This window comes from Agelaius phoeniceus, chromosome 4 (assembly GCF_051311805.1).
Source record: "Agelaius phoeniceus isolate bAgePho1 chromosome 4, bAgePho1.hap1, whole genome shotgun sequence".
Taxonomy (NCBI): Eukaryota; Metazoa; Chordata; class Aves; order Passeriformes; family Icteridae; genus Agelaius; species Agelaius phoeniceus.
Window position 1 is genome coordinate 62385407 of NC_135268.1, and position 23891 is coordinate 62409297.

General features: G+C 40.2%; 1 protein-coding gene across 4 annotated transcripts in view; it reads left to right on the forward strand.

Moving 5' to 3' along the window:
• The window catches only part of WFS1 (wolframin ER transmembrane glycoprotein), a 52867-nt gene that overhangs the window by 3909 nt on the left and 25067 nt on the right, over positions 1–23891 (forward strand). The window contains exons 1-2 of one of the 4 annotated variants that reach the window (XM_054633123.2): positions 15657–15798; positions 17651–17842. In XM_054633123.2, coding sequence (XP_054489098.2) covers positions 17656–17842 — 187 coding nt within the window. In that variant the 5' untranslated portion in view covers positions 15657–15798; positions 17651–17655. Of the gene's footprint in view, positions 1–15656; positions 15846–15897; positions 16163–17650; positions 17843–23891 lie in introns of those variants that run through there. The other 3 variants (XM_077177723.1, XM_054633124.2, XM_077177722.1) reach the window with 3 other exon arrangements.

Sequence of the window (23891 nt, forward strand, 5' to 3'; positions counted from 1 at the left end):
AACAACACACTCAAAGAACAGGGGTTTTTTTAAACATTGTGTTTTTTCCCATTGAAATGCAGCCATCTGCAGGCAGTTATATAATAGTGCATAGCAACAGTACCATTATGTACAATATATGGCTATATTTAAAACTTCTTACAGCACTGATTATTATGAATGTTAATACTGCTCAGGACAGGAAAGAGAAAATTTCTTTTAGGGGAAACCTTAATTTGACTGAATATAATTATGCACTTTAAAGGATTTGGGTGTGATCTTTTATGGGAATGATTTTTCTAGAAAAGTTGGATTCAAGAACATCTCCTTCAGAAAGCCTGGGAGATTCAGAGTCATTGAAATGGAATGAGGTTTATTCTTCTAAGTTATTGTGGCATTGTGAAACTTGCAGTGGATTTGCATTTAAAACAGTCATGTTTTAGCATTCATTTAAGATTTTTTAAGAAACACTATTTTCAGATTCAAGTTTGCTGGAAAGAGCTGGCCTGATTTTCTGTACTTGAGATGTGCTTTGCTCAGAGAGCTGGCTGCTGTATCTGTGTATGGGATGCCTGGACTCCCTTTCTGCATTGTGGGTGAATCTCTGGCAAAGCCACCTTGGCCCTGGAGCAGAGGTGCCTTTTACACACCCCAAGAGAATCTGTCTTGCTGTGCAGTTATGTAAAAAATTCATAGTGGCACCAACACATGCCCAAAAAAAAAAAAAAAAATCATCTGCCATGCTGCTGGATTTCAAAACACAGGATATGTGTCTGCTGTACCAAGGGGAAGTGGTGCTGGGGTGTCCCACAGCTCACAAGGTGGGACAAGTAAAGGTTTGGCCAAGGTCAGAACCTGCCCACACCTGCCAAGAGTTGTGTGTGCATTGTATAAATTCCTTCAACAAAACATAGTCAGAATCTAATTTTCTTTTACAAATGGTCAAAACACTGATATGACAAGTTGCAGTGTATCATCTTGGAGATGTTCTCCCATCTTTCTCACCCTAGTGATGGGTTCTGCCTTAGGTGGGTGATGGTATAATACCCAGAAATAGCATGTGTTACAAACTCCTGCTTTTAATAGGGAATAATTAACATGCACAGGTATAAATAGTGGCCTAGCAGGAAGGAAGTAGACTGCAATTAAGAGTTGAAATATATAGTTTAACAATCATAACTTGTGTTTCTGTATTGTACTGGATAGATTGTACAATATTCCTTTCTTTTGTGTGTCAGCACATGTCTGAGCAGATATGTATGCACTTTTAATGTTTCCTTGCACCTGTTTTAGAGCAGTCACTTATTCCTTAGTAGAGGGGGAAGAATCTTCTGGGAATATACACCCTGAAAATAGGATTTATTATAGGCTTTATGTACAGCTGACTTGGTTAAAAGCTGCCTTGCTGTGCAGTCACCTATCAAATTAAAAATGACAATATAAATAGATGAAGTTAATGACTATGCTGTGGAATATGGGAATAAAGCATTTGACTCATGCTAAAACAAAAGGGAAAATGGAAGATTCACAATATATTAACCCATGTGTGGTCACAGATGCTGCTATAGAAGCAAGCACTAGTGCTTTGGTTGGCAACTGATTTCTCATGCTACACTACCTGCAGAGCCCTCTTTAATGCGTTTGCTGAGATGATTAGCTGTAATAAGGAGAGGCTAGGGATTAAAAGTGTAAAAATAACAGCCATTATGCTTCTTAGAAGGAATTCTCTGAGGATGTGTGCTTGTGGCTCACTCACGCTTGCTTTACTACGTGATGTACTGAGCTAGTCAGAGCTTTGATGGAAAAAGCCTTCTAAACATGGTTGTTAAAATCATGACATTTTGGTGGACCACCTTTTCTCTTAATGATTCTTTTTTCTTTCTTTTTAAGAATGAGTTGCTAATGGACACCTTGACTTTCTGAAGACAAGTCTTATAATATTGTATATATGGATAATATTATGTAAGTTCATCAACTCTTGGATTGTAGCATCGCTGTCATAGAAACTTAACGTGCAAAGGGAAAAAGAAATGAAAATACCCTTTACTGATCTTCTAATTAATATCAGAATTTAATCATATTGAATATTTTAGTACTGCTACAGCAGTTTATATGTTTAGAGCATAGGTGAACTTTTCTTGCACCTATGGATTCAAAACTGCAGATTCAGGACATAATACAAAGTTATGCACCCTTTCAAAAAATAGCAGCTAGCTGGAAATGCCCTTTAAGATCTACCACAGTTTCTGTTATGCACACTAATGTAAATCTTCAATCAGTATTCAAAATCAATAAATGCTCTACTGCTGTCATGCAAGGTCTTTGTTCAAGGGGAATATTGAGGAATTCTCCTGGATGTAATTTTTTAGAGAATGAAAAAAGGTTGCTCTCATAAAGTTGACCTTTGAGAAGAAGTAAAGGGTGATAGGGAAGTGAACAGATAGTCTGATAAATTCCTTCCCTTTTCCATATTAAAAGAGAAAATGAGCCAAAGATTTGTTTATCTTTGGAAAGCAAAATGTAACTGAGCATAGATGTGTAAGATCTGCTGTTTCTCACTTGGAAGCAGCTCTCTTCAAAGACAGAGCAGGACTTTGAATACTGAATGTGGTCTTTTCTTGAGAGGTAGAAACTGGGTAAGACCAGTTGCTAACCAAAGGTACTGGAATCAGGGAGTTTACCTTGAGAAAGATGAAATGAGCCCTTTCATTACTCATCCTAGAGATACATTACCATAGTCAGTGAAGATACCAAAACTCCTCCTATACTATCATATTCTTGTAAATGCTCAGAAGCAAAATAACTTAAATTGTTCCTTGCTGTCTGGTTTCTGGTGGTGCAGAACTTGGATGCTTTTGTGTGTAATAAAAGTATATTTAATCTCTGTTAAGTATATTTAATTTCTGTTAAATGACAGCTTAATATGCAACAGAGGAAAAAGAAAACATTTCTCAAGTTTAAAAATTAATTGCCTCAAGTCTAATTAATATTATGGTAAGAAAAAAAAAATTGTATTAATTGCCCATATAGTTTTGGTCTCCTTGTACCACTTTAAAGGCAATTTCACCAAAGTTCAATAAAACAGGCTGCAATAAGCAGAAAGTTTAGACAGGATTAATGACATTAGTTCTGTCTTTACAATGTTTGTCCTTAGGAAAGGTACCAAATTGATTATTGCCTTAAAGTACACTGCTCAGAGTTCAGTGACAACTTGAGTAATTAAGAGTGTGTAAACATAGACTTCTATCCAAATAACATGGAGTGCACTTACTTGTGGCCCCCTTTTTTCTTTAGAAAAATAATTGGGACTAGAATAGAGCAGTTCAGTTGGAAGGGACCTAGAACCAACCCTCTAGGCCAACAGCAATGTATGCTGCTGGAAATTGACAGCACCATTTTGTGATGGAGGGTGGAGTCACATGGCAAATAAAGACTGAGAAAAATGGGGATGCATGTCAAACAAAGTTTAATTAAACTGTGTAATTGCAGGCTCAGATAAACAGTAACACTATGAAAGTGTTGTGAGTACTCCCATAAGATGGTATTATACATACAACAGCTTGGAAAAGGCTCTCTGTTGTTGTCTAGCCACAGTAATGTCATAGTGGGTTCAAACAGATCAAGTGGGAAGCTGATAGCAGAAGGTGTCAGTGAATTAGGCTGTGAGGAGGTACAAGGGATGTACAGTGGAGGAAAGGGCAGTCAGCCACAGAGGTGACTGAACTGCTGAGGTGCCTCAGCTCACACTGTGCACGAGCTCTGGTTGTTCACAGCCCAGGGGCTCGTGGCTGTGCTGCTTCCAGAGGCAGTGGCCAGTCTCCATGGGGGCTCTCAAAGGCTAGCTCCAGCCACAGCACTTTGTGGCTTCATCCTCTGTGCCTCTTCCCTTGGTGATGATTCATGATTTACTTCAAAAAGAGAGGGCTGCCAGGATGACAAATTTAGGCTGCAGATCCTGTGTGCAAATTAATTCTCTCTCTGTGCAGTCTTTCCACTTTCCCAAAGCTCATCTAAGGAGGCTGCAGGGCAAAAAGAAGCAAAGAGAACACAATTCATACCCCAGAGCTCAGTGTTAGAAATGTGTTTAATCTGCTAAAAAAGGTAAAGCTCATAAAGCAACCTTTTGGAATTTCTGCATTATTTCCCTAGCCTATTATTTTTATTTATTTAAGATGTCAGTACAACTGCATTTGGAATATAGCCTGCCTATCTCCTACAGAAGCCTTTCTTGCTCACATGAAATGAGTCAAGCACAGTGTGTATAAAACACTTTGTGGTGCCAGACATGAGGCAGTGTAAGGCAAAGTATTTCTCTGCTTCAAAAAAGGAATGTTCTCTTGCCTAAAGTGAAAATGAAATGGAACCTCCAAAGGCGTTCTCTGTTCCTCATGTACTTATCAAAGGGCATAACAGTATTGAATTATTTAGGTAACTTTCCCTATTAGACTGTGTTCTTTTATGAATCATTTCAAGTGGCTTGGGCCTTAACCATAAAAAGTCTTATCATATTCTAAAGACTTTGAGAATTGCCCAAAGGAAAGATTTTAGGTGAGTTAAAAATTTATAGCAAAAAAAAATTTTGCGAACCTCAAATTGCATTTTTATGAAATAATCTTTTTAATCTTAAGGATGTGATGGTTTTGGCTAGGGTAGAGAGAACTTTCTTCACAGTGGCAGGTGTGGGGCTGTGTTGTGGATTTGTGCTGAATACAGGGTTGATAATATGGAGATGTTTTTGTTATTGCTGAGCAGAGCTTACACAGAGCCAAGCCCTTTTCTGCTTTTCATACTGCACTCTGGCAGGGGAGTTGGAGGTGAATGGGAGACTGGGAGGAGACACAGCCAGGACAGGTGACCCAAACTGACAAATGGGATAATGCAGACCATGTGACACCATGCTCAGTGTATGAAGTGGGGTGGGGAAGAAGTGGGTAAGGGGGGATATTTGGAGTGATGGTCCTTGCCTTTGTTTCTCTTTCCAAATCACCAGTACACACGATGGGTCCTGCTGTACTGGAGATGGCTGAGCACCTGCCTGCCCATGGGAAGCAGTGAATTAATTCCTCATTTGCTTTCCTTGTGTGTGTGGCTTTTTTTTCCCTGTTACTCTGTCTTCATCTCAACTCATGAGTTTTCCAGCTTTTACTTTTCCGATTCACTTCCTGATCCAGCTGACTGGGGGAGTGAGCAAGCAGCTGCCTGGGGTGAAACTACAACACATAACTTAAAAAAAAACAACCCTCCGTGCCCTCTCTCACTCCACTAAATGGCAGGTTAGACAACTGAAGGGAGCCTAACTCAAGAATTAAATTGGTCATTTTCTTTTATCCTGTGCTCCAATAACTTCTTGAAGATTTGTTTCTTTTTCCCACTCTGCTATTGAAAGTTTTATCTTAAGACCAGCTGACACCTTGATCATGTGTAAAGAGCAGATCTCTATTCATGAAGCTTAATTAATGCAATGATTCACATAAGTATGTCAACAAAACCACAAAAAATAAAAGGCAAATGTATTACCGGCTTTCAAATTGCTAACTGTGAATATTGCCAGCCTTGTGTTAGCAAAGCATTATGCTGATTGGATATCTAAATTTGTCTCTTTCTAAATAAGTCTCTGATCAGTAGTCTCAGCTGTGTCCAGCAGAAAAAGCTTTTTAGGTTTTCTGACCAACATTTTTGAGATTAACAGAGGTAGGAAGTAATAAGGGAATATTCTAAATTTCATACTTTAAAAAGTGATATATTGCAACATGCAGTTGGAATTGAGTACTTATCAATGTTCTGAAGCTCCTCAAAACTTCTTTAAAAGAAAAGTGATTCACAAACTGTGGTAATCTGAATAATAACAAAATGTTGATAAAAATCCCAAAGTTGGACAAAATGTTGATACATTATCTGAACTATCTTGTTCTCTGAAGCATTATTCCTAATACCTGGATATCCCTTATAGCAGTTTATATTGCCTCCTCTTAAAAAAACCCTCAGATGATGGTTGTTCAGATGGCTGGCTACAGTGTTCTTGTAATGTTTTAATATCTAACCTAAATCTCATATGCTGCAAGTTATTACTTCCTGTTCTAACTACTTTGAGTACTAAAAAAACATTCTCTTTGCAAAATATTTTGCATATTTTGAAGTGTCTTCTTTGCCAAGGCTAAAAGACCAATTTTCCCACTTTTTTTTCCTAAATTCCATCTAGGTTTCTGACTCACTGCTCTCCACTAAAGGGAAATCACTTCATCCATGTGATCTACCCCTTTCCAAAGTTTGCACCTGGGTTTTGAAGTGTGGCAGCTGTGGCCTTACAAGCCTGAGTAGTGAAGGGATTACCTCCTGTATGCCTTGCATGCCACAATGGCACTTGCTTTTATCTGAAATAGAATGACATTCCTGATTTATCATTTTTTAATCTGCTGTAATCCCCTGTGTATTAGTACACAGCCAGTTATTCTTCATCCTTCTTTGGCTTCTTGGTCCATCCTTTTATTGACCTATCCTGGATCATAGTTTAGCTCTATAAAATGTAACATACTGTGTAAAATTCTTGGGTGGTTTGGAGGGGTTTTTTTCCCCCAATTTATTTGAATCGTTGTAATGATAAAATAAGTGAAGATCTGTAACAGATTGTCTTTGAATATCAGGAGTCATTTTATTTAGTCTTTCCTAGATCAATTACAGTAAAGTGGATCCTGAAGTAGTATAGGGAGACAAGTAGTGGAGAAATGGGTTTGAATCTCCTCCAGCACTGTTTTTGTAATCATAGAGTGATTTTTTCATTAGTGTCCTTTTCTGTTAACAAAGTCAGTAGGAGACTGACTGAAGATAATTATCAGTAGTGAAATGTGGGAAATGTCATAATTTGTTTGTTTTAAGCTGTGTTGATAAATTCTAATTCCATTCAGAAATCTAGGTTATCGCCTTCAGAGAAATGTACCCATGAATTCTGAATTCAATACAGAATATAATGGCATCTTCTGATTAGTATGTTGGGGAAAACAGGGAAATGGAAACAGAGAACTGCAGATCTTGTCATATGTTGAAAATATGCTGGTATTTATTTTATGAAAGACAGAATTATATTATTTATTTGTTCATCAGGAGCAGTATTTCTAGGAAGAGTATCTCAGAAGTGTATCTCTTGCTGCACCTGTGGCTGATGTAAATGTATTATAAATGCATTTATCACTGGAGAGGAACAAATGGTGCATACCAAAAGTCAGATACTGTTCTGCATGGCTGTTTGGTTTGGGGTGTTTTGGTGACATTTTTGTGGGGGGAGGAGGAGATAGGAAAAAATATTACTGTAGCCTTTAATGTCAAATTCTGTGTTCTTAACTGTGAACAATCTAAATGGGGACAGGTGTAAGTACAAGTAACTAAGCTTAACTAAGAACATGAGGTTAATTTTTAGATGGGCTTTTGCTAGTATTTAATATACTACAAGTTTTGTAATGTTTCATAATACCTGAAGTGTTTGTGTGTCCACAAGCTCGGATGGCCTTTTCTTCAGGTATATCCTTTTGCCTAAAGAGCAATAGTAACTTCTGCTAAATCTTTGCCTTATTTAACAATTTGTGAAGTCCTTCTGAAGGGCAGTTAAGTAGCTCTTGTGGATAAAGAAAGCTGTAGAAAAAGAGCAAATGTGTGGCCTGAGTCAAGGCAGCAATTCAGTCCTGATCCCAGGCACCCTTTGGAAGGACTCATGTTGGAGAAGTTCATGGAGGACTGTCCTGCAGGAGGGACCCCACACTGGAGCAGGGGAAGAGTGTGAGGAGTGCTTCTGAGGAGGAAGGAGCAGCAGGGATCACCTGTGATAAACTGACTGCAGTCCCCCAACCCCCATCCCCCTGTGCTGCTGCGGGGAGGAGGTGGAGAATATGTGAGTGAAGTTGAGCCCAAGACGAGAGGTTTTTTCATTGTCCCTCTCTCATTTGATGGGTAATAAATTAAAATAATTTTTCCCCGAGTTGAGTCTGTTCTGCCCATGAGAGTAACTGGTGAGTGATCTCTCCCTGCCCTTATCTGGACCCATGAGCCTTTTTTTTTTCTCTCCCTGCCCTTATCTGGACCCACGAGCCTTTCCTTTTGTCTCCCCTGCCCAACTGAGCGCAGTGATGACTGTAGCCAGCACTTGGCATTTAGCCAGGGTCAACTTGCCACACTGAGTTTGTTAATCTGCATTATACATTAACTGTTTCAAAATCAAAAAGAAAATTTGCACCAGAAAGTGTGTAAAATTTCAGGCCAAAGTTAACATCAGTGTGCTACTCATCATACTAAGGCCTGCTTGGGTCCAGAAATGATGTAGAGACATATTTCTGCATGCATGCCTGTGCTGGAAAAAATCAAGGGTGATGTAATGCATAAAGAGAAAAATATCATTTATCATTAAGAAATAAGGGGAAAAGAGATTTTTGAAAGGAATTAGGATGAATGGGGCGAGAAATATATGTCAGAAACTATCAAAGAAAAGTAGGGGGCAAATCATCTTTATGTAGGTTATGCTACTGGTGCTTCACCAGTAGTGGCAGTGGACTAAGGCTATATGTGTGCAGGGTTTTTCTCCTTCAAAAATAGGATAGGAATAGAAATACAGGATAGGAATATAGCAGCTGTACAGCACTTATAGAAACACACCTGGATTAAGTCTAAAAAGAGTATTTCTTTTGTAGCTGAAGTTATGAATTTGATCAGTCTAAATACAAACTATAATTGTGAGATTTCCGTGGGGTTTAAGCTCCCCAGTAAATTAGCATTTCACACTGTCTGCTCTCTACAGTTTCATCAAAAGACAAAATTATTTCAGTTTCTCAGGAACCAAGTGGAATATATTACTCATATTTACCTTGAAATAGCTGTTAAGAACACAACAGTGACTATTGCCCAGCATGCTGCTCTCTGTTCCCAGACTTTTTGTAAGCACTCGTACCTTGAGAGTTCAGAAAAATAATTTTCTATCACCTTATTAGAAATCACGATTTCCCCCGTCTAATTAGTACACAACAGACCTTTCTACCATCTAAAATAATTGCAAATGCTTTAAAGAATTAAGAGGTTTTATTGCCACCTGGTGGGAGTCTTGTGACACGTCCTAATTGCAGACAAGATTGGGAAGATGTTGAAATACCTCAAACTAATCAACAGCATCCTGCAAGAATATAGTCTGACTACATCTGGCATCATGAGAATAATTGGATGATTGCATTTTCTAATAAAAATCATTATTAAAAATCATTATTAAAGAGCTGCAATCTGTCCCTACCCTCCTTTTAATGTCAGGTAGAGGTACTGTTAAGTTACTAAATTCCAGTTCTATTGATGTTAATCAACACAACTGGAGTACTGGCATGTATAAATAAAATCTGAACAAGCTTTTAAATGTGAAACATAGTTTGAAGAATCTGTACATTTTACAGCAGTTCTTACAGAAATTATTTCATCACTGACTTCTGATTTATATCTTTCAGACAAAGTCCAGTGCAAGGTTTCAGAAAGTAAAAGCAATCTCTTGCACTTGGAAATGCTGCAAATTACCTGAACTTGTTACCAAATGTATCAAACCATTCATGGAGTTTTTGAGAAACAAAAATATAATCAAAATGGCACAGGAATGAAGAAATCTTTAAATTCTTTATTTGGTATGGCTGAAGGAATGTTTTTGGGTTCATGGTTTCCTGTTTATGTTTTGCATGCTTGATGCAGTGTGTCCTACAATCAAACAGATGGGACACACACGTGTCCCCCATTCTGGTAACGGGATGAACACGTCTCAAGTTCTCCGTGCACTGCCTCGGATGCACTGCATTGTCTCATCCAGTCACACGAGGTCACTGTGAGCAAAGATTAAGCTTGAAAAGGCAACACTGGAGGGATCAATTTACAGGACGAAATTTGTGGCATACCTTCCAATTTCAAAGGCTGACACAAACCCATCCATGTTAAATATGTTATTTGAGGGGGCCATGGTACTTAATGTTACCTCATTTACTGACAAACTACTTACAAACTGTTGAAGAAGTTATTCCTATGAAGAAAGCCTTAGTGCTTGAATATATCCAGTTCAATTTTAGACTAAATTTAATCTCTGGCAACACCAAACTGAATAATGATAAGAGTTCCAGACTTCGTTGATACTTGTTGCTGTTTTTTCACATTACATTTTAAGGTACTATTCTTTCCCCCTAGGAAAGCTGCCCTGCTTTCTCTAGACCGTAGCAGAACAGTGCAACTTTGATTGAAGTTCTGCTTCCAGAGTTAAGGAAGCTGAGTCCCATTTGTATTGTGGATTAGGAACAACATCAGTAATTGTCTCAGAGTGAAGTTGTGAATAGAACAAATCTAGAACATTCAAGGAACTGGAAGAGGAATGGACTGCTGTTCCAGGGAATGCATCCAACCCAGGGCTTACCTCCCAACAGCTGCTGTGTCAGACCTTCACAGCAGCTCCTGCACAGGGTTGTACCTCTGCCCAGTTTTAAAAACTTTTCCTCTTTCACAGTGCCTGCCCACAATTTGAAAAGTTGGCTGAGCAGTAAATGCAAAACAAAACATCTGGTGCCACCTAAGTGACCTATGGCTTCCTTTAGTGCAGGTATTCATTTGAAAAGGAAAATGATAACCCTTTTCTCATGGCTGAGAGAGCCAATGAGGGAGTGAGAGTGATGCTTTTCTATATAAAGCAGTGATGATGAACAGTACTTTTGTGCTGCCACCCTGAGTAGGACAGTGGAATAAAGAGAGATTAAAAGAGCAGTGGACAGGGAATGATGCTCACATCACCATACATGCTTCAGTGCATGAAAACAGTACTTATGTGGAAGCTGCTCCAACCCTGAGGTAACAGAGGCAAATTTAATATGCAGATCAGGGAAGAAGAGTCTTCATCATCACCTTCACAAAACTCCTCAATTCCTATTTTTACCTACTTTTTGTGCCCATTTCTTGTGTTTTTCCTTCAGTTTCCTACCACCCTTTTATTAATTCTTTCTACTGAATGTCCATCCAAATGGCACTAACATCTTAATTGTTCCCATCAAATTGCTGATTCTCTGAATTCTGTGTCCCTTTTCTATGCTTAAATTATTGTGCTCTTTCTGACAGAAAATACCTCCCACTTTAAATTATACACTGCTTTAAAAACATAAAAAGAAATCTGGTTTTCTGGTTTTTAGTCTAAGGAAACAATACTATCCAGATGCTCATAAGGGATGTTGCAGCTTTTATTGCACTAATATTATGGTGATGTCATGCTTCTATCAATTAAATTATACTGTTAAAATGGGTAAACAGAGTAAACAACTAAACCTATTATTTTGAAATAACAGCTCTTGTCTTAATTGGTAAGGTGTGGCAAGAAAAGAAGTGATTATTTTTGAGACAGGTTTTAGGACAGTTTACTTAGCATCACTCAGACATTTTCATTTCCATAATGTACTTCCTTTCATAACCACTGAAGATGCACATGGCATTTTTCTATTAATTTTTCACCTCTTCTTACTGGCACAAGAGCACTGCTGACAAGGTTTTTGCTAGGATTAATGTATTCCAAAACCATCAAGAGTAACTATGTCAAATCTGTTTCTGAGTATACCATAGACTAAAGAAATTAATTTTCAGAGCTGCTGTGAAAAACATATGGAGCTGAAGGCTATTCATTGGAATGAATCACTCTTCATGCAGGTCTGTTTTCTTGGATGATCCCTGCTTTCTCTCTTACTTTTAGGAAGTGTGGCTACTTTTCCTCTGGAGTGATAAGAGACTATTTGTATGCCAGCAATGCTATAAGCATGATCTCATTTCAGTAATATAGGTAAATCAGTTTGAGTTAAGGGATTTAATAATAAAATGTATTTAAATGTTGGTTAGCATAATCTTTTGCTGTTACAAATTAATTTTCTAGAAGACAGACTTTCCTTAAACATCTCAATGCTAAACACATGCCTAAATAAAGAAATACAAACTTCACAACAGAATGTGAAAATGTCAGTTTATATTACATGCAGTTTAACAGAGGCAACATAAGAGCTGCTCAGATTATTAGATATCCCATATTTCTACAACTCAGTGATGATTATATGGAAAAGCTGTTCATTTCAGCCTGTATCTCAGTAGTGCACCTCAGGTGTTCAGACAGCCATTTCTATTACATTTCATCATCTCAGGTAAAAAATGTTTACAGAAATCAGCTTAAGTCCAACATCACTCTGTAAAGCTTCAAAATACTTGTAAAAGGATTATTGATTCTCTAGTACAGAAAGTATGGCTTTTTTTATTTTGTTATTTTTTTTTTTAATCTGGGCTGACAGCAACCTCATGCAGTTAAACAAGTGTGTAGTTCTGGACTCCCTCATGCAAAGAGCATGGAGGCATTGGAGGCAGTCAAACAAAGGCCACTAAGATGATGAATGCACTGGAGCATCTCTCCTATGAGGAAAAGCCAAATGAGCTGGGCCCGTTGTCAGAGACTGAAATGTTATGGTTAATGGCTGTAACATTGTTATGAAGGAGCTTTGTCCATTATGGGAACACTGTATACAGAAGCTGTGACCATCACACCCCACTCTGATTATGCCTCCTGAGAGCAACCTTGGACTGTGAGTTAAGCCACCTAAGGGAACCTGAGATAAGGTGACAGTATTGCTCAATCACCTCAGGTCTAGGGAAAATAAAATAAGGCTGAGGGAGAAGAACACATCCACAAGATAACCAAACCCAGCAGCTGTCCTGAAAATGATCCCTGGCTGGGTTCGGGCTGGGGAGGCCACAGCCCACAGGCTCATCTGCTGAGCCAGGTTTGTTCAGACTGCCCCCAGCCAAAGGGGGAGCAGAGTTTTGGGTGCGTGGCCTAACTCTGGTCAGAGACACTGAACACCCATCCTCCCTCACACAAACTGGCTCAGCTGTGAAACCTCCACCCCAGGAAGGCCACATCCATGGGACATCCATGGGAGGGGCAGCTGAGGGGGTTTCATAATCCATCAAAGACCCCCAGAGTGCTCCCCAGACTGATTCCTGAGGCCTTGCAGCAGAGCACTGCAAGGGATCCAACAGGTCCAGAGTCTGTTGTGAGACTGTGTAAAATTGTCCCCCACCCGTCAGGGGACGTACCTGGGCATGCCCACCTGGCACAAATGTAAATCAATCCATTGAACCCTGTCTTTTCAGGGGACCCTCACCACCAAGAAAACCAGGACAGGACCAACAGGACACTATTGAGATCCACAGAGTGGTGGTATTTTCTACTTAATCTGTCTGACATTATCTTTCTCTTCCCGCACTTCTTTGTTCTATTTCTTTCTTTCTCCTTTCTCTCTCTCATTTACTGTTAAACAAAATCCATACTACTGACTTTGGCATATGGTCACATTTGCACCTTAATTCAGGCAGAGGCATCTCATTCTAAAAATTTTAAGAACCTGATCATAACACTTGTTCAGCCTGGAGAAGGCTCAGAGGGATCTATCAATGTACATAAAGACCTGAAAGGAGAATGCAAACAGGATGGAGCCAGGATCTGTCCAGTGGTGTCCAGTTAGTTACAAGACCAGAGGAGTGAACACAAACTGGAACACAGGAGGTTCCCTCTGAACATCAGGAAGTGGTTTTTTTACTGGGAGCGTGATTGGGCACTGGCACAGGTTGCCCAAGAAGGTGATGGAGTCTCCTTAGAGATCTGGACACATTCCTGGGCAACCAGCCCTAGGAGGCCCTGCATGAGAAGAAGGGAAGAGCAGCTGACCTCAGGATGTCCCTTCCAACCACAACCATTCTACTGATGCCATGAGTCATAACTGAAATCGAAACAGGTGCTGTGCCATGTTATAACACAACTTCCATGTTTCTTCTCTGTAGCTATAATAACTACTGCAACAATTTGCAACTGTGATAATGCCAGATTATCATTTGTGATAAAGTAATGCCAAAGTGAAATCAGTGGAATTGATAATGGAAGTTATCATCATGTCTGAGTTTGGTTTACTCTCACTAGTGTTGCGGTATTCATATAATACATGTGAGTATATGAAGCGTGCATGACAATTCATTTACTGCAAAGGTTTAGTTGGCTTTAACTAAGGACCTGATCAAATTCAGCAATGTGCATCTTCAGTGTAGGATCAGACATAAGCAACCAAAGAATATTTTACACCAAGCCTTGCTATTATGATGGTTAGTAGCCAGTGTGGCAATTTTACCTTTGAACTGCAATAGCTTCTGCCATGTGTGACTCTGCCTGTGTTGGAAAGCAGCAGGGGAGGCTTTATTTTACACTTCCTTTATAGCTGCTTTTCTAGCTACCACCCTCATTTCCACCTGCTCCCTAAGCATGTTACATCCGTTAAGCACACCCACTGAATACCAAATCAATTGTATAAAATAATATCTTGAAGGGAATGTGAATAGCAGGGGGAGCAGATTGCAGAACTTTGTCATAGCAGAATTAAGTCATACTGTCAGTCTAAGGAAACAACAGGTAACACATGGCTGGCATTGCATATTCCTGATGAAACCACATTACACTCAGACTACAAGTGATCTTCTTAAATGTGGGGTTTTTTTCAAACTTATTTTGAAGTAAACAGAAGTTTAGTCATGTTTGTCTAAACTTGTTTTGTGTAGAAAAAAGTCTTATGCCTTCCAAGGTAAGGAAATAACACCACCCAGGACCACATTCTTATGTGAGGATTAAGAAGAACTCAGCAGGCAGTGACCCAAAGGATTTAACTAACATTTGAAAAATGAAAGCATCCCATGATCTCCTGCAAACTTGGAACTTGTGAAAATCAACAAAATATCTTATATGAATGACTGAAGTTTAAACTTAATCTCCCACTTTGAATTTGTAGCTTGTTTTTATGATTGAGGTTTTAATTAGAAGCTATTCAAAGTACCATATAGGGACCGTGATTTATTTAAAGAGCTCGAAAATAAAAATCATTTCTAAAATTTATTAAGCTAACCGTCATAACAACAGCAACAGTTACACATAAGTTTACAGTTCACTTCCTGCCTAGAAGCCTTCCACCTATGTGGCAGAAATGCTAGGAGGTGTAGCAGCAGTAACTTGGAGTGAACGCATTTAGAGAAACCCGGTTACTGGGTTATCACCCTTTTTCCCCATTCTCTTCGCTCCTGTACCGAGAAACCCCGCGATAGAACGGGGAAGGTCCGGTGCAGCACCGGGGCTGGCCCACACCGACCCTGCGGCCGCTACACCCCCAGAGCGGAGCTGCGGCCTCAGCCCGGGCTGGCTCACACCGACCCTGCCGCCGCTGCGGCCTCACCCGGGGCTGGCTCACACCGACCCTGCCGCCGCTGCACCGCTGGAGCGGAGCTGCATCCTCACCCCGGGGCTGGCTTACACCGACCCTGCCGCCGCTGCGGCCTCACCCGGGGCTGGCTCACACCGACCCAGCCGCCGCTGCACCGCTGGAGCGGAGCTGCATCCTCATCCCGGGCTGGCTTACACCGACCCAGCCGCCGCTACGCCGCCGGAGCGGAGCTGCGGCCTCAGCCCGGGCCCATCGACGTCCGCCCGCCTCCCCCGGCACCGCCATCTTGCAGCAGCCCCGCCCTGGCACCCCTCCGCCCCGCCGGTCCTGCGCGGCAGCGGCCACAGCCGCCCCCGCCTCCTGCCGCCGGCCCGCCCCGCCCGGCCTCGGCGGGGCCTCACCGGAGCCCTCCCCGCGGGCGGAGGGCGGTGAGTGGCAGCGGAGAGAGGAGGAGGCCGCGGCCGATGGGCGGGGCAGCGCCGCCCCCCAGGGCTGCGGGCTGCCGGCGGAGCCTCAGTCGGCGTCCGGCCGCCTCCGGAGCTGTGGGCAGGTTAGTCATTGGGGGTGCGAGGTGCTGACTTCGCCTGGCCGAGCTCGGTGAGCGTCTGGGGCGGGACCCCGCGCAGGACGGCCCGAGCTGCCGGCTCCGGACCCCCTCTGGGGCTCCCTGGCCTTCCGGAGAGGCAGGGCCGCCCGGGCACTCTCGGACCCCCGGGGAACGAGGCCGAGCCAACTCCGATGCTCCCGACTGGGAGCGGCTGGCGGCGGTGGGTGCGGAGTCACTGCTGGCAGCGCGGAGTCAGCCCCCGCTGGCTTGTGAACAGCCCGGAGGAAAAGTTGGTGGTGCCCTTTGTAGGACAAGCACAGAGTGATCTTTGGGACGGGAGTGTTTTTGCGAGCTGGCTGATAGCGAGGTGAGCTCCTGCTCACGGCTGCGCTGGGGAGGCTGTGCCGGTGCTGCCCGTTCTGGAAGCAGCCGGACCCGTCCGAGCCGCGCATCCCCCGCGGGGCGCCTCGGGCGCGGCCTGGCCGCGCTCGCCGTCCCTCTTACAAAGCACTAAGGTCAAGTTAAAACTGCAGGCACAGTAACTTTTGTGATTGTATAATGGTTAAAAATACTCATGCTGGTTTACCGGGAAGGTATTTTAATCTCTGTGTTTTCCGAGGACTGTTTGAAGGTTGAACTGAACTATGTTGGTTTATTTATAACTTGATGTAGAAACATAATACAGAAACGCATTTACTTCTATCAGTAAAATATTTTCTGGTTTAGGGCAGCTTAATTTTTGCAACCAAGTTGTCAAATTAGGAGTAGTATGTTCGGCAGTGGAGACATTGCTAGTACTCTTAGCACCCTGTTGTGATTTTTGTGTTGTTTGAGTGGAAAAAGTTGTTGGTTAAGTGGTGTCTGTGGTTTTGGCCATACTACTTTAATCTTTACAAGGACAACTTCAGGGTGGTATTCTGAATTAATTCTGTGCTTATACAGAATTTAAAAATATTGTTTATTGCTAAAATGCTCCTTGCAAATTGCTTAACTTCAGCAAAGTTGTTCTTAAGCAGCAAGAGTTGCTGTGTTATGCTGTAGTAGTATATGCAGACCTTGCTACTTTTGTCTTGTGAAAGCCAAACTTTCAGTAGGCATTTTTATGCAAGTTTAGGGAACTTCTTACTATAGAGCAGAGATCCCCTCTTATTTTTGAGAGGACTTATAGTTAAAAGGTCCTCTCGTTCAAGGCCTTTGCCTCCCTGCCATGTATGATTTTTTTTTTTGAGTGGGACATAAAGGTATTTAAAGTAAGCTAATTTTGAATCATGGGCATTTAAGTTGATAATGTCTGAAAACAGCATCCTTGGTAATTTCCCATGCAGAGTTCTACATCTCCTCCTGCTTTGCCTTCTTATCATGAGTCTCTGTCTCCTTATTAGGTGATGACAGTTAACCAGGCCTTAGATAAAAGTTTTTTTATTATTACAGACTCATCCATAAAAAGTTTGGGGCTAGTCTTTATTTCTGGCATTTATAAGCAGAACATTAAATTCAAAGAAGAAATTTATATGCAGCATTTACAGGATTGATTATCAGTTTTAGCATTTGTTTACACTTGTAACCCTATTATTATTAGTTAGGAAAAAAAGCAGTCACTGTTCTGGCACAATGTTGTATATATATGATCAGACTCAGCTATAGCTGCTCATGCTGGGAGTTACTGAAGAATGTGTAGATAAATCTTGAAGTTTCTATCAGCCTTCTTGCCATTTTCTAGGCTTTTTGTTTACCTAAATTATACAAATACATTCAGATTTCAAGTTTTTATTAATTGTAAGTGAATAAAAAGTCATTGAGTTTTACATTGTAACCCTGCTTTCTGATAATTTATCATTCTTTTCTTCTTTGGCAGCTAAAATGAATTCAGTTCCTGATCCCACCTCAAGTCCCTCTCACCCCCAGCAGCATCTTGGAAGGTCCCAGCTAAATGCTGCTCCTGTGGCCCATAGTGGGAACAGTCAGAGACCTGGAACCTCTTCAGGAGATTCTGCAACTTCTTCAGTTCCTGGCTACTCCCGGAGCAGGGAGAAAACAGAAAAAAAGGGTAAGTATGAAAGCAATTCTTATGCAAAATGGGCTTACACACAGTAATCTCCCAATGTTTCATGTATATGTATTCCAAACTCTGTTTAAAGACACTGTAAAGTAGGAAAATAAATTTCTCCAATTTCTTTTAACCTGTTGTTGTGCAAGAGTCTTTTCTACTTCAGCTTCCTTTGTGCATATTTTTGAATTTTCCTATCTAATTTTTCAGGTTTGTACAAAGCAATAGAAAAGAACTTTATTTGAAAAATTGGCAGGGAGATTTAATTAAATTTAGCATAATAATATTTCAATTTAATTTCTTTGTTTGGCTAGAACACATGCTATAACTGTAGCTTTAATATGAATTCTAATGTGGATGCATAAGATACTACTGTAACGTAGACTGATAGAATAATAAACTGGTACATGAAGCCAAAATTGAAGTTAATATTAGCAGTAAGATAAGAATTTGGATTTACAGTCATGATACACTGTGAAAGGCAGAATGATGTGGTTCTTTTCCCCCACTTGCTGTGAAACTATTGAGTTTCAAAGATTGTGGAAACTGATAGGATGAGAGTAAGGTCTTGTGCAAAATGTAGAACAAAAGCCACCTGGCTCCTGTACTCACCTGCTGAGTTCCAGTTTTAATTCAGTTTCTAATCTAAAACTTGTGCAAGATGGTCTTGTGCTCAAGGTCTAACTCATCTCTTGTTCTTTAACTTTCTTTAAAATTGGACTTTTGGTTGTGAAACTGCTTATGTACATGCCCTTAATGTTCACAAATATGAATCTCTCTATTGAAGATAATAAGGCATCCGAGAGTTTAAAATTATTAAATGTGTGACTTTCTGTGTGGCACATACCAGATGCAACTGAGCTCTGCACGTAGTTTTGGCCAATATTATGACTGTGTCAGCAAATCTGTTGTTTGCATCTAATTCATAATTGACTGTTGGAACCTTCTGGGTTCCCTGTTCCCAATGAAGGAGAATTTTTTTTGGATATCCTAATTTCTATCCTGTGTCAGTATTCAGTACCAATTTTGTCATCTAGCCCACTTGTAAAAGAATTGAGAGATTATGGAGATTTGACACTTCTAACATTACCTACATGGTTGCTAATTTAGAGTTAGTGCTAGCAGATATGTTTTCTTTCTTCATTTTCTAGTTTCTTAGTATGCTTCAACAGGGAAAGAATAGTAACTGTAATAGGAATATGGTATGAAGTTATCTTGGCCTTAGTTATACTATGATTTGAAAAAGCAATACAGAGCTTTCTGTTGTTGGTGCCCGCATTTGTGCAAGATTCTGGAAATCAACAGTCTGTCTAGTGGTGTTTTGCACACAGGTCCTGTCAGCTATTTTTTTTCTATCTAATTTGGAGATTTTCTTACTCTACACAAATGTTGGACTTTTAAAATCACACTGATTTTTATCTTAGCCCTCTTTACAGTCCTGTGTATTTGCTAATGAGCCCTACCTATGCAGCACTGTTTTAGAGATGCTGCTTATAAAAGAAGGCTTTTGAGCATTGATGTATTTCTCCTTTTCAGTTGTGACTCATTCCTGACTGCTTTCAGTTCTTCCCATAAAAATATTATGGGTGCCTAGTGCCACTGTCATTGCCCTCCCCATGCCCTTCTTAATATACTCAAGTATTTAATGCAGCAGAATGAGCTACCATTGCCATAGTGTTGTGCTGGAATCTTGAACAACCAAGATTTTAGTGAATTTAGATAGAAAATGTCTTCAATAATATATAATACAGTATTTTCTTATATGGCTTATGGTTTTAGAGTTATGCCATTTGTGATAGTGCTAACAGTTAATAGAGCTGAAAACTTTTTTAAAAGAAAGGAAGTTCTGGTCATCAGAACTTAAAAATGGGTGTTTTAGTAGGACTTTAGAAAGAACTGCAAATAAAAATGCAAGTTCAAAGATGTACATATGAAAATAAATACAAAACAAACTGATATGTCAAACAGAAAATTGGCACTTCAGAAATTCTCAAAATATTTGAACTGACTTGAAGGTGTTCCTTGGAATCACCAGAGCTCTTATGATAAATAACATTTGAGTTTCTCACAGGTCTAGGAAAAGTGAAGGATTTGGACTCTCAGCCAGGGCATGTTGTGGTTTGGTTGTATGAAGGGAAATATGCTCCAGCCCAGATGTTCTGGGAAGGGCTGCTCTGACTTCTTTCTTAAGAAGTTGGGTCATTTTCAATAGTCACTATGACTGTGACTAACTCAGAGTGATGGAGAGAGGACAGAAAAGACCAGCACACTAATATACAGAAAGCTTTCTCAAATCTTACTAAATACATAGAACACTCCTCTTTAATGATGACTTAAATATCTTGCTCAAATTTAATTACTGTAACAAATTTAAGTTTGTATAATTTTAATAAATCAGCTATAATTTCTGTTTGAGAAGGGGAAATCTACTGTGTATATGTCAATTATTTGGAATAGCAGTTTCAGCTCAGGACTATCTACTCAATGCTCATGTGCCCTCCCCCCACAGAAGGTCACTGGTATACTGGGCTGCAATACTTGAAACATTGCCCAACAGGTGGAAGGAGATCCTTCCCCTCCAGTCAGCACTGCAGTGCCTCATCCAGTTCTGGACTACTCAGTGCATGAGAGACATGGAGAGAGTTCAGCAAAGGGCCACAGAGATGGTGAATGAGCTGCAGCATCTCTCCTGTGGGAGACAGGGAGCTGGGGCTATTCAGCCTGGGGGAGAGAGGTCTCAGGGGGATCTATCAATGTGCATAAATAGCTGAAGGTAGGGTGCAAAAAGGATGGAGCCATGATCTTTCCAGAACTCTCCAACACAAGGATTAGAGACAGCTGGCACAAACAGGAGGTTCCCTTTGTCCATCAGTCAACACTTTTTGTTTTTCCTGTGAGGGTGACTGAGGACTGGCACAGGTTGTCCAGAGGTGATGGAGTCTGCATCCTTTGAGATACTCAAAAACCATGTGGACACTGTCCTGGGCTGTGGACCTGCATGAGCAGAGGGGTTCCAACGGGTGACTTCCAGTGGTCCTTTCTAACCTCAACCATTTTACTAATTCTTGTAATATTCTTGTATTTCTGATCTGTCCTTTTTCTTCCAGTTTTTGTTAATATACACTGTGTTTAAGGCTATATTATCAAAGTGAATGTTAAGTACTTTGTTTCCTGGAAGCACACATCACATTATCTATTCCTGGAGCATTATCCATATCTTGCAGTGTAATCCAACAAATTAATGAATGCCTTGGCTCTGACTCAGTAAAGCACTTAAATACACACAATATCCTCAGCAGAACAGGTACTTCCTTTGGATCAAACTCTTTTACTGCCATTTTTTATCTTAGCAATTTTTCAGTCTCTATTCTGCTAATGTATCGTTAGGTAATGTTTATGTTATTCCTTGAATAATTTCTTTCACGATGAGAGGTAACAGTGTTTTGAGAATTTATTGAGCAAATTGAATCTGTATTTAATGAAAAAAATAATAATTAGGATAATTTATAAATACAGGTTTTGTTGTGTTAAAAAAGAAAAGGAGGGCATTCCTATTTCTACTCAAAACTCCTCCATTCTGCTTATGTATGGCTTTGGTTTTCCATTCCTTGTGTATGGAGGAATGGAGTGAATGTCAATATGTCAGCTTTCATGTTTAAAAATAAATGAGAAAAAAAATGGATATTCTTTCAAGGATGTTCATGGACAGGGAGCTTATTAGTGAGCAAAGCATATACACTACTAATTAGGGCTCCTGAAATTTTAAAGCTATGGAGTCATCAGTATTCATATGAGCAAATTACAGGAGAGTTCGTGTATAGCAGGGAAGACCAGTGTCTGCTTGCTAGTGAAGTCTTTTGAAACAGACTGAGATTCTAATCTCATAAGACACTTTTATGCCTCTAAGGTGCACAGGCCCCTCAGTTTCTGGTCCAGGTGCTACATACCCCTTCCTGCTTTCTGTGTTTCATCCAAATACAGCCTTAAAGCAATGTGAAAAGACACAGCTTGGGTGAGAGCTCTGGAGCTCCCAACACCAAATTCTCCAAGTAGGCTTAAAAATATCATTCTTGCTAGAGAAACCATTTCCTCTCCTTACACACAGAATGGAGCTTAGAAAAAAGCACTTTCAATGTGGTGACTTAGTTTTAGCATGTGAGTATCTGTAGTACTGCTGCTATTAATGTTTTTTGAAAGAAATGCCTGAGTCTGCAGTCAAGGTAAGCGCCCTGTATTGCTGAGTTAGAAAGTGGATCTGTATGTCCCAGGAGATGGTTTGATTCAGATGAAAGGAAAGCAGAATTGAGAGACACTTTTCACAATACAGTCGTGATCAGATCCTTGACTGTCATGTCTGGATTCAAACAACTGCTTCAATTTAGCCACAGTGATAACTTGAACTGGATGACTCTCACCCCAGGTGAACATTTCTTGTGCTGGAGGTTATCTGGAAGAGTTACCATTTATTGTAATGCTTAAGTATATTCAGGCATGTAAAGTGTCTTTCGTAAAAATTGACTGTCTGCTGGTCAGCAGGTAAAAGAAGTCATGCTAGGATACTGGAGAAGCTGGGGACAAGATGGTAATTTTTCATATGTGCATGAAAAAGATTATTACTGGTTTATTACATCATTCATGCACATTTGCTAGTCAATAAGGCTGGAAAGGAGAAATTGGAAAGCTAAGTTGCAGTGCCTGAAGAAAGGTCCCTTTGGTTGAGGAACTAGTTGGGGTTTTTTGTCCATGGTTTTGCTGTAATCTCTTGTTCTAGAATTGAGAACACAGGGGAAGGTGTTTGTACAGAGAGCTTTGCAGACAGAAATCAATTTATTATATTTTGTTTGTAGATATGCAGAGTTCTGTGTGTACTTAGGTTATGAAAGTTTTTTGTACCTCTAGCAATAAAATTATTTTATTGACTGACTTCATATTTATAAATAGTGAAAAAATATTTAAAACAGTTTACAATGCAGTGCAACAATTTATAACAGTGTGTCTCCAAGGCATTGCTAAATGATAGCTAACAAATAGGGAACCTTTCTAATTTACAAATATTTTCCAAGTGTTACCTTCCTTCACTTACAGTTACAAAGAACCTTTGCTTCAGAGCTCTATTTTAGCACTGCTGTGTCTCTACTTTTTGGCAGTTAGCTATTACAGACTAACTCTTGAGGCAAACTGAAGTGTTTGTGCAAAGCTGGAAGAAATCTCAGAAAAACCTTTGATTATTTGAAGGGGAGGATTATGCCTTGAAGTATTAATTACTTAACAATTTATCTGTCAGTTTATTAATGCCCCTTCAAACTTTACCTTTTAATACTCAGGCTTCTAGAAAGCTCATTTGCCAGGCATTGCTGTGGGAGAGAAAAGATTCTTTCCAAACAAAAGTTAATGACTGTATTTTTTGATAAAATTTTGGGACATCATCATTGTTGGTGCAGAACAATGGAAGTAGGCTTTTTCATGTCTGCTGCTATTGTCAGTAACATGCTGGTATTTTTACCACATATGGGAGGAGGATTGAACACCCATTTATTGGAGGAAACATTCTCCATCTTTCCCTCTTCCATCATTTGAAATACATTAATGGGTTTTCTGGTTGATAACAAAAATACTATTACTGCTATCAATTTTTTTACATTCACATGATGAACCAGATTATGGAAGGTGCCCTAGCTCAGTCTTCATCCATTATTTTCCAGGTGGATCAATTTCCTAATCTGTTTATGATAACAAAATTTCTAGCATAGTCCCAGGGTGCTGAAAGAAAGGAGGGTAGAAAGGGAAGAGCTGTACACATATTAGTGAATTATATAATGAAATGGGAGTGGCCCTATAAATTCTTTGGTGTGAGAGACAAACATTCCTTTTGTGCAAATTTAAGAATTTAATCTAGTGGTTGGAATCTTCCAATTCAGTTTCCTTCAGAAGAGATCCAGTATGTGTGTTCCCCTGTGCAGACAAATCTCTGTTCCAGTACAGCAGTCAAGGAGAGATTTGGAGCTGTTGTTGCTGGAGGGCCCCTCGCAGCAGCAGCAGCCCCACTTCA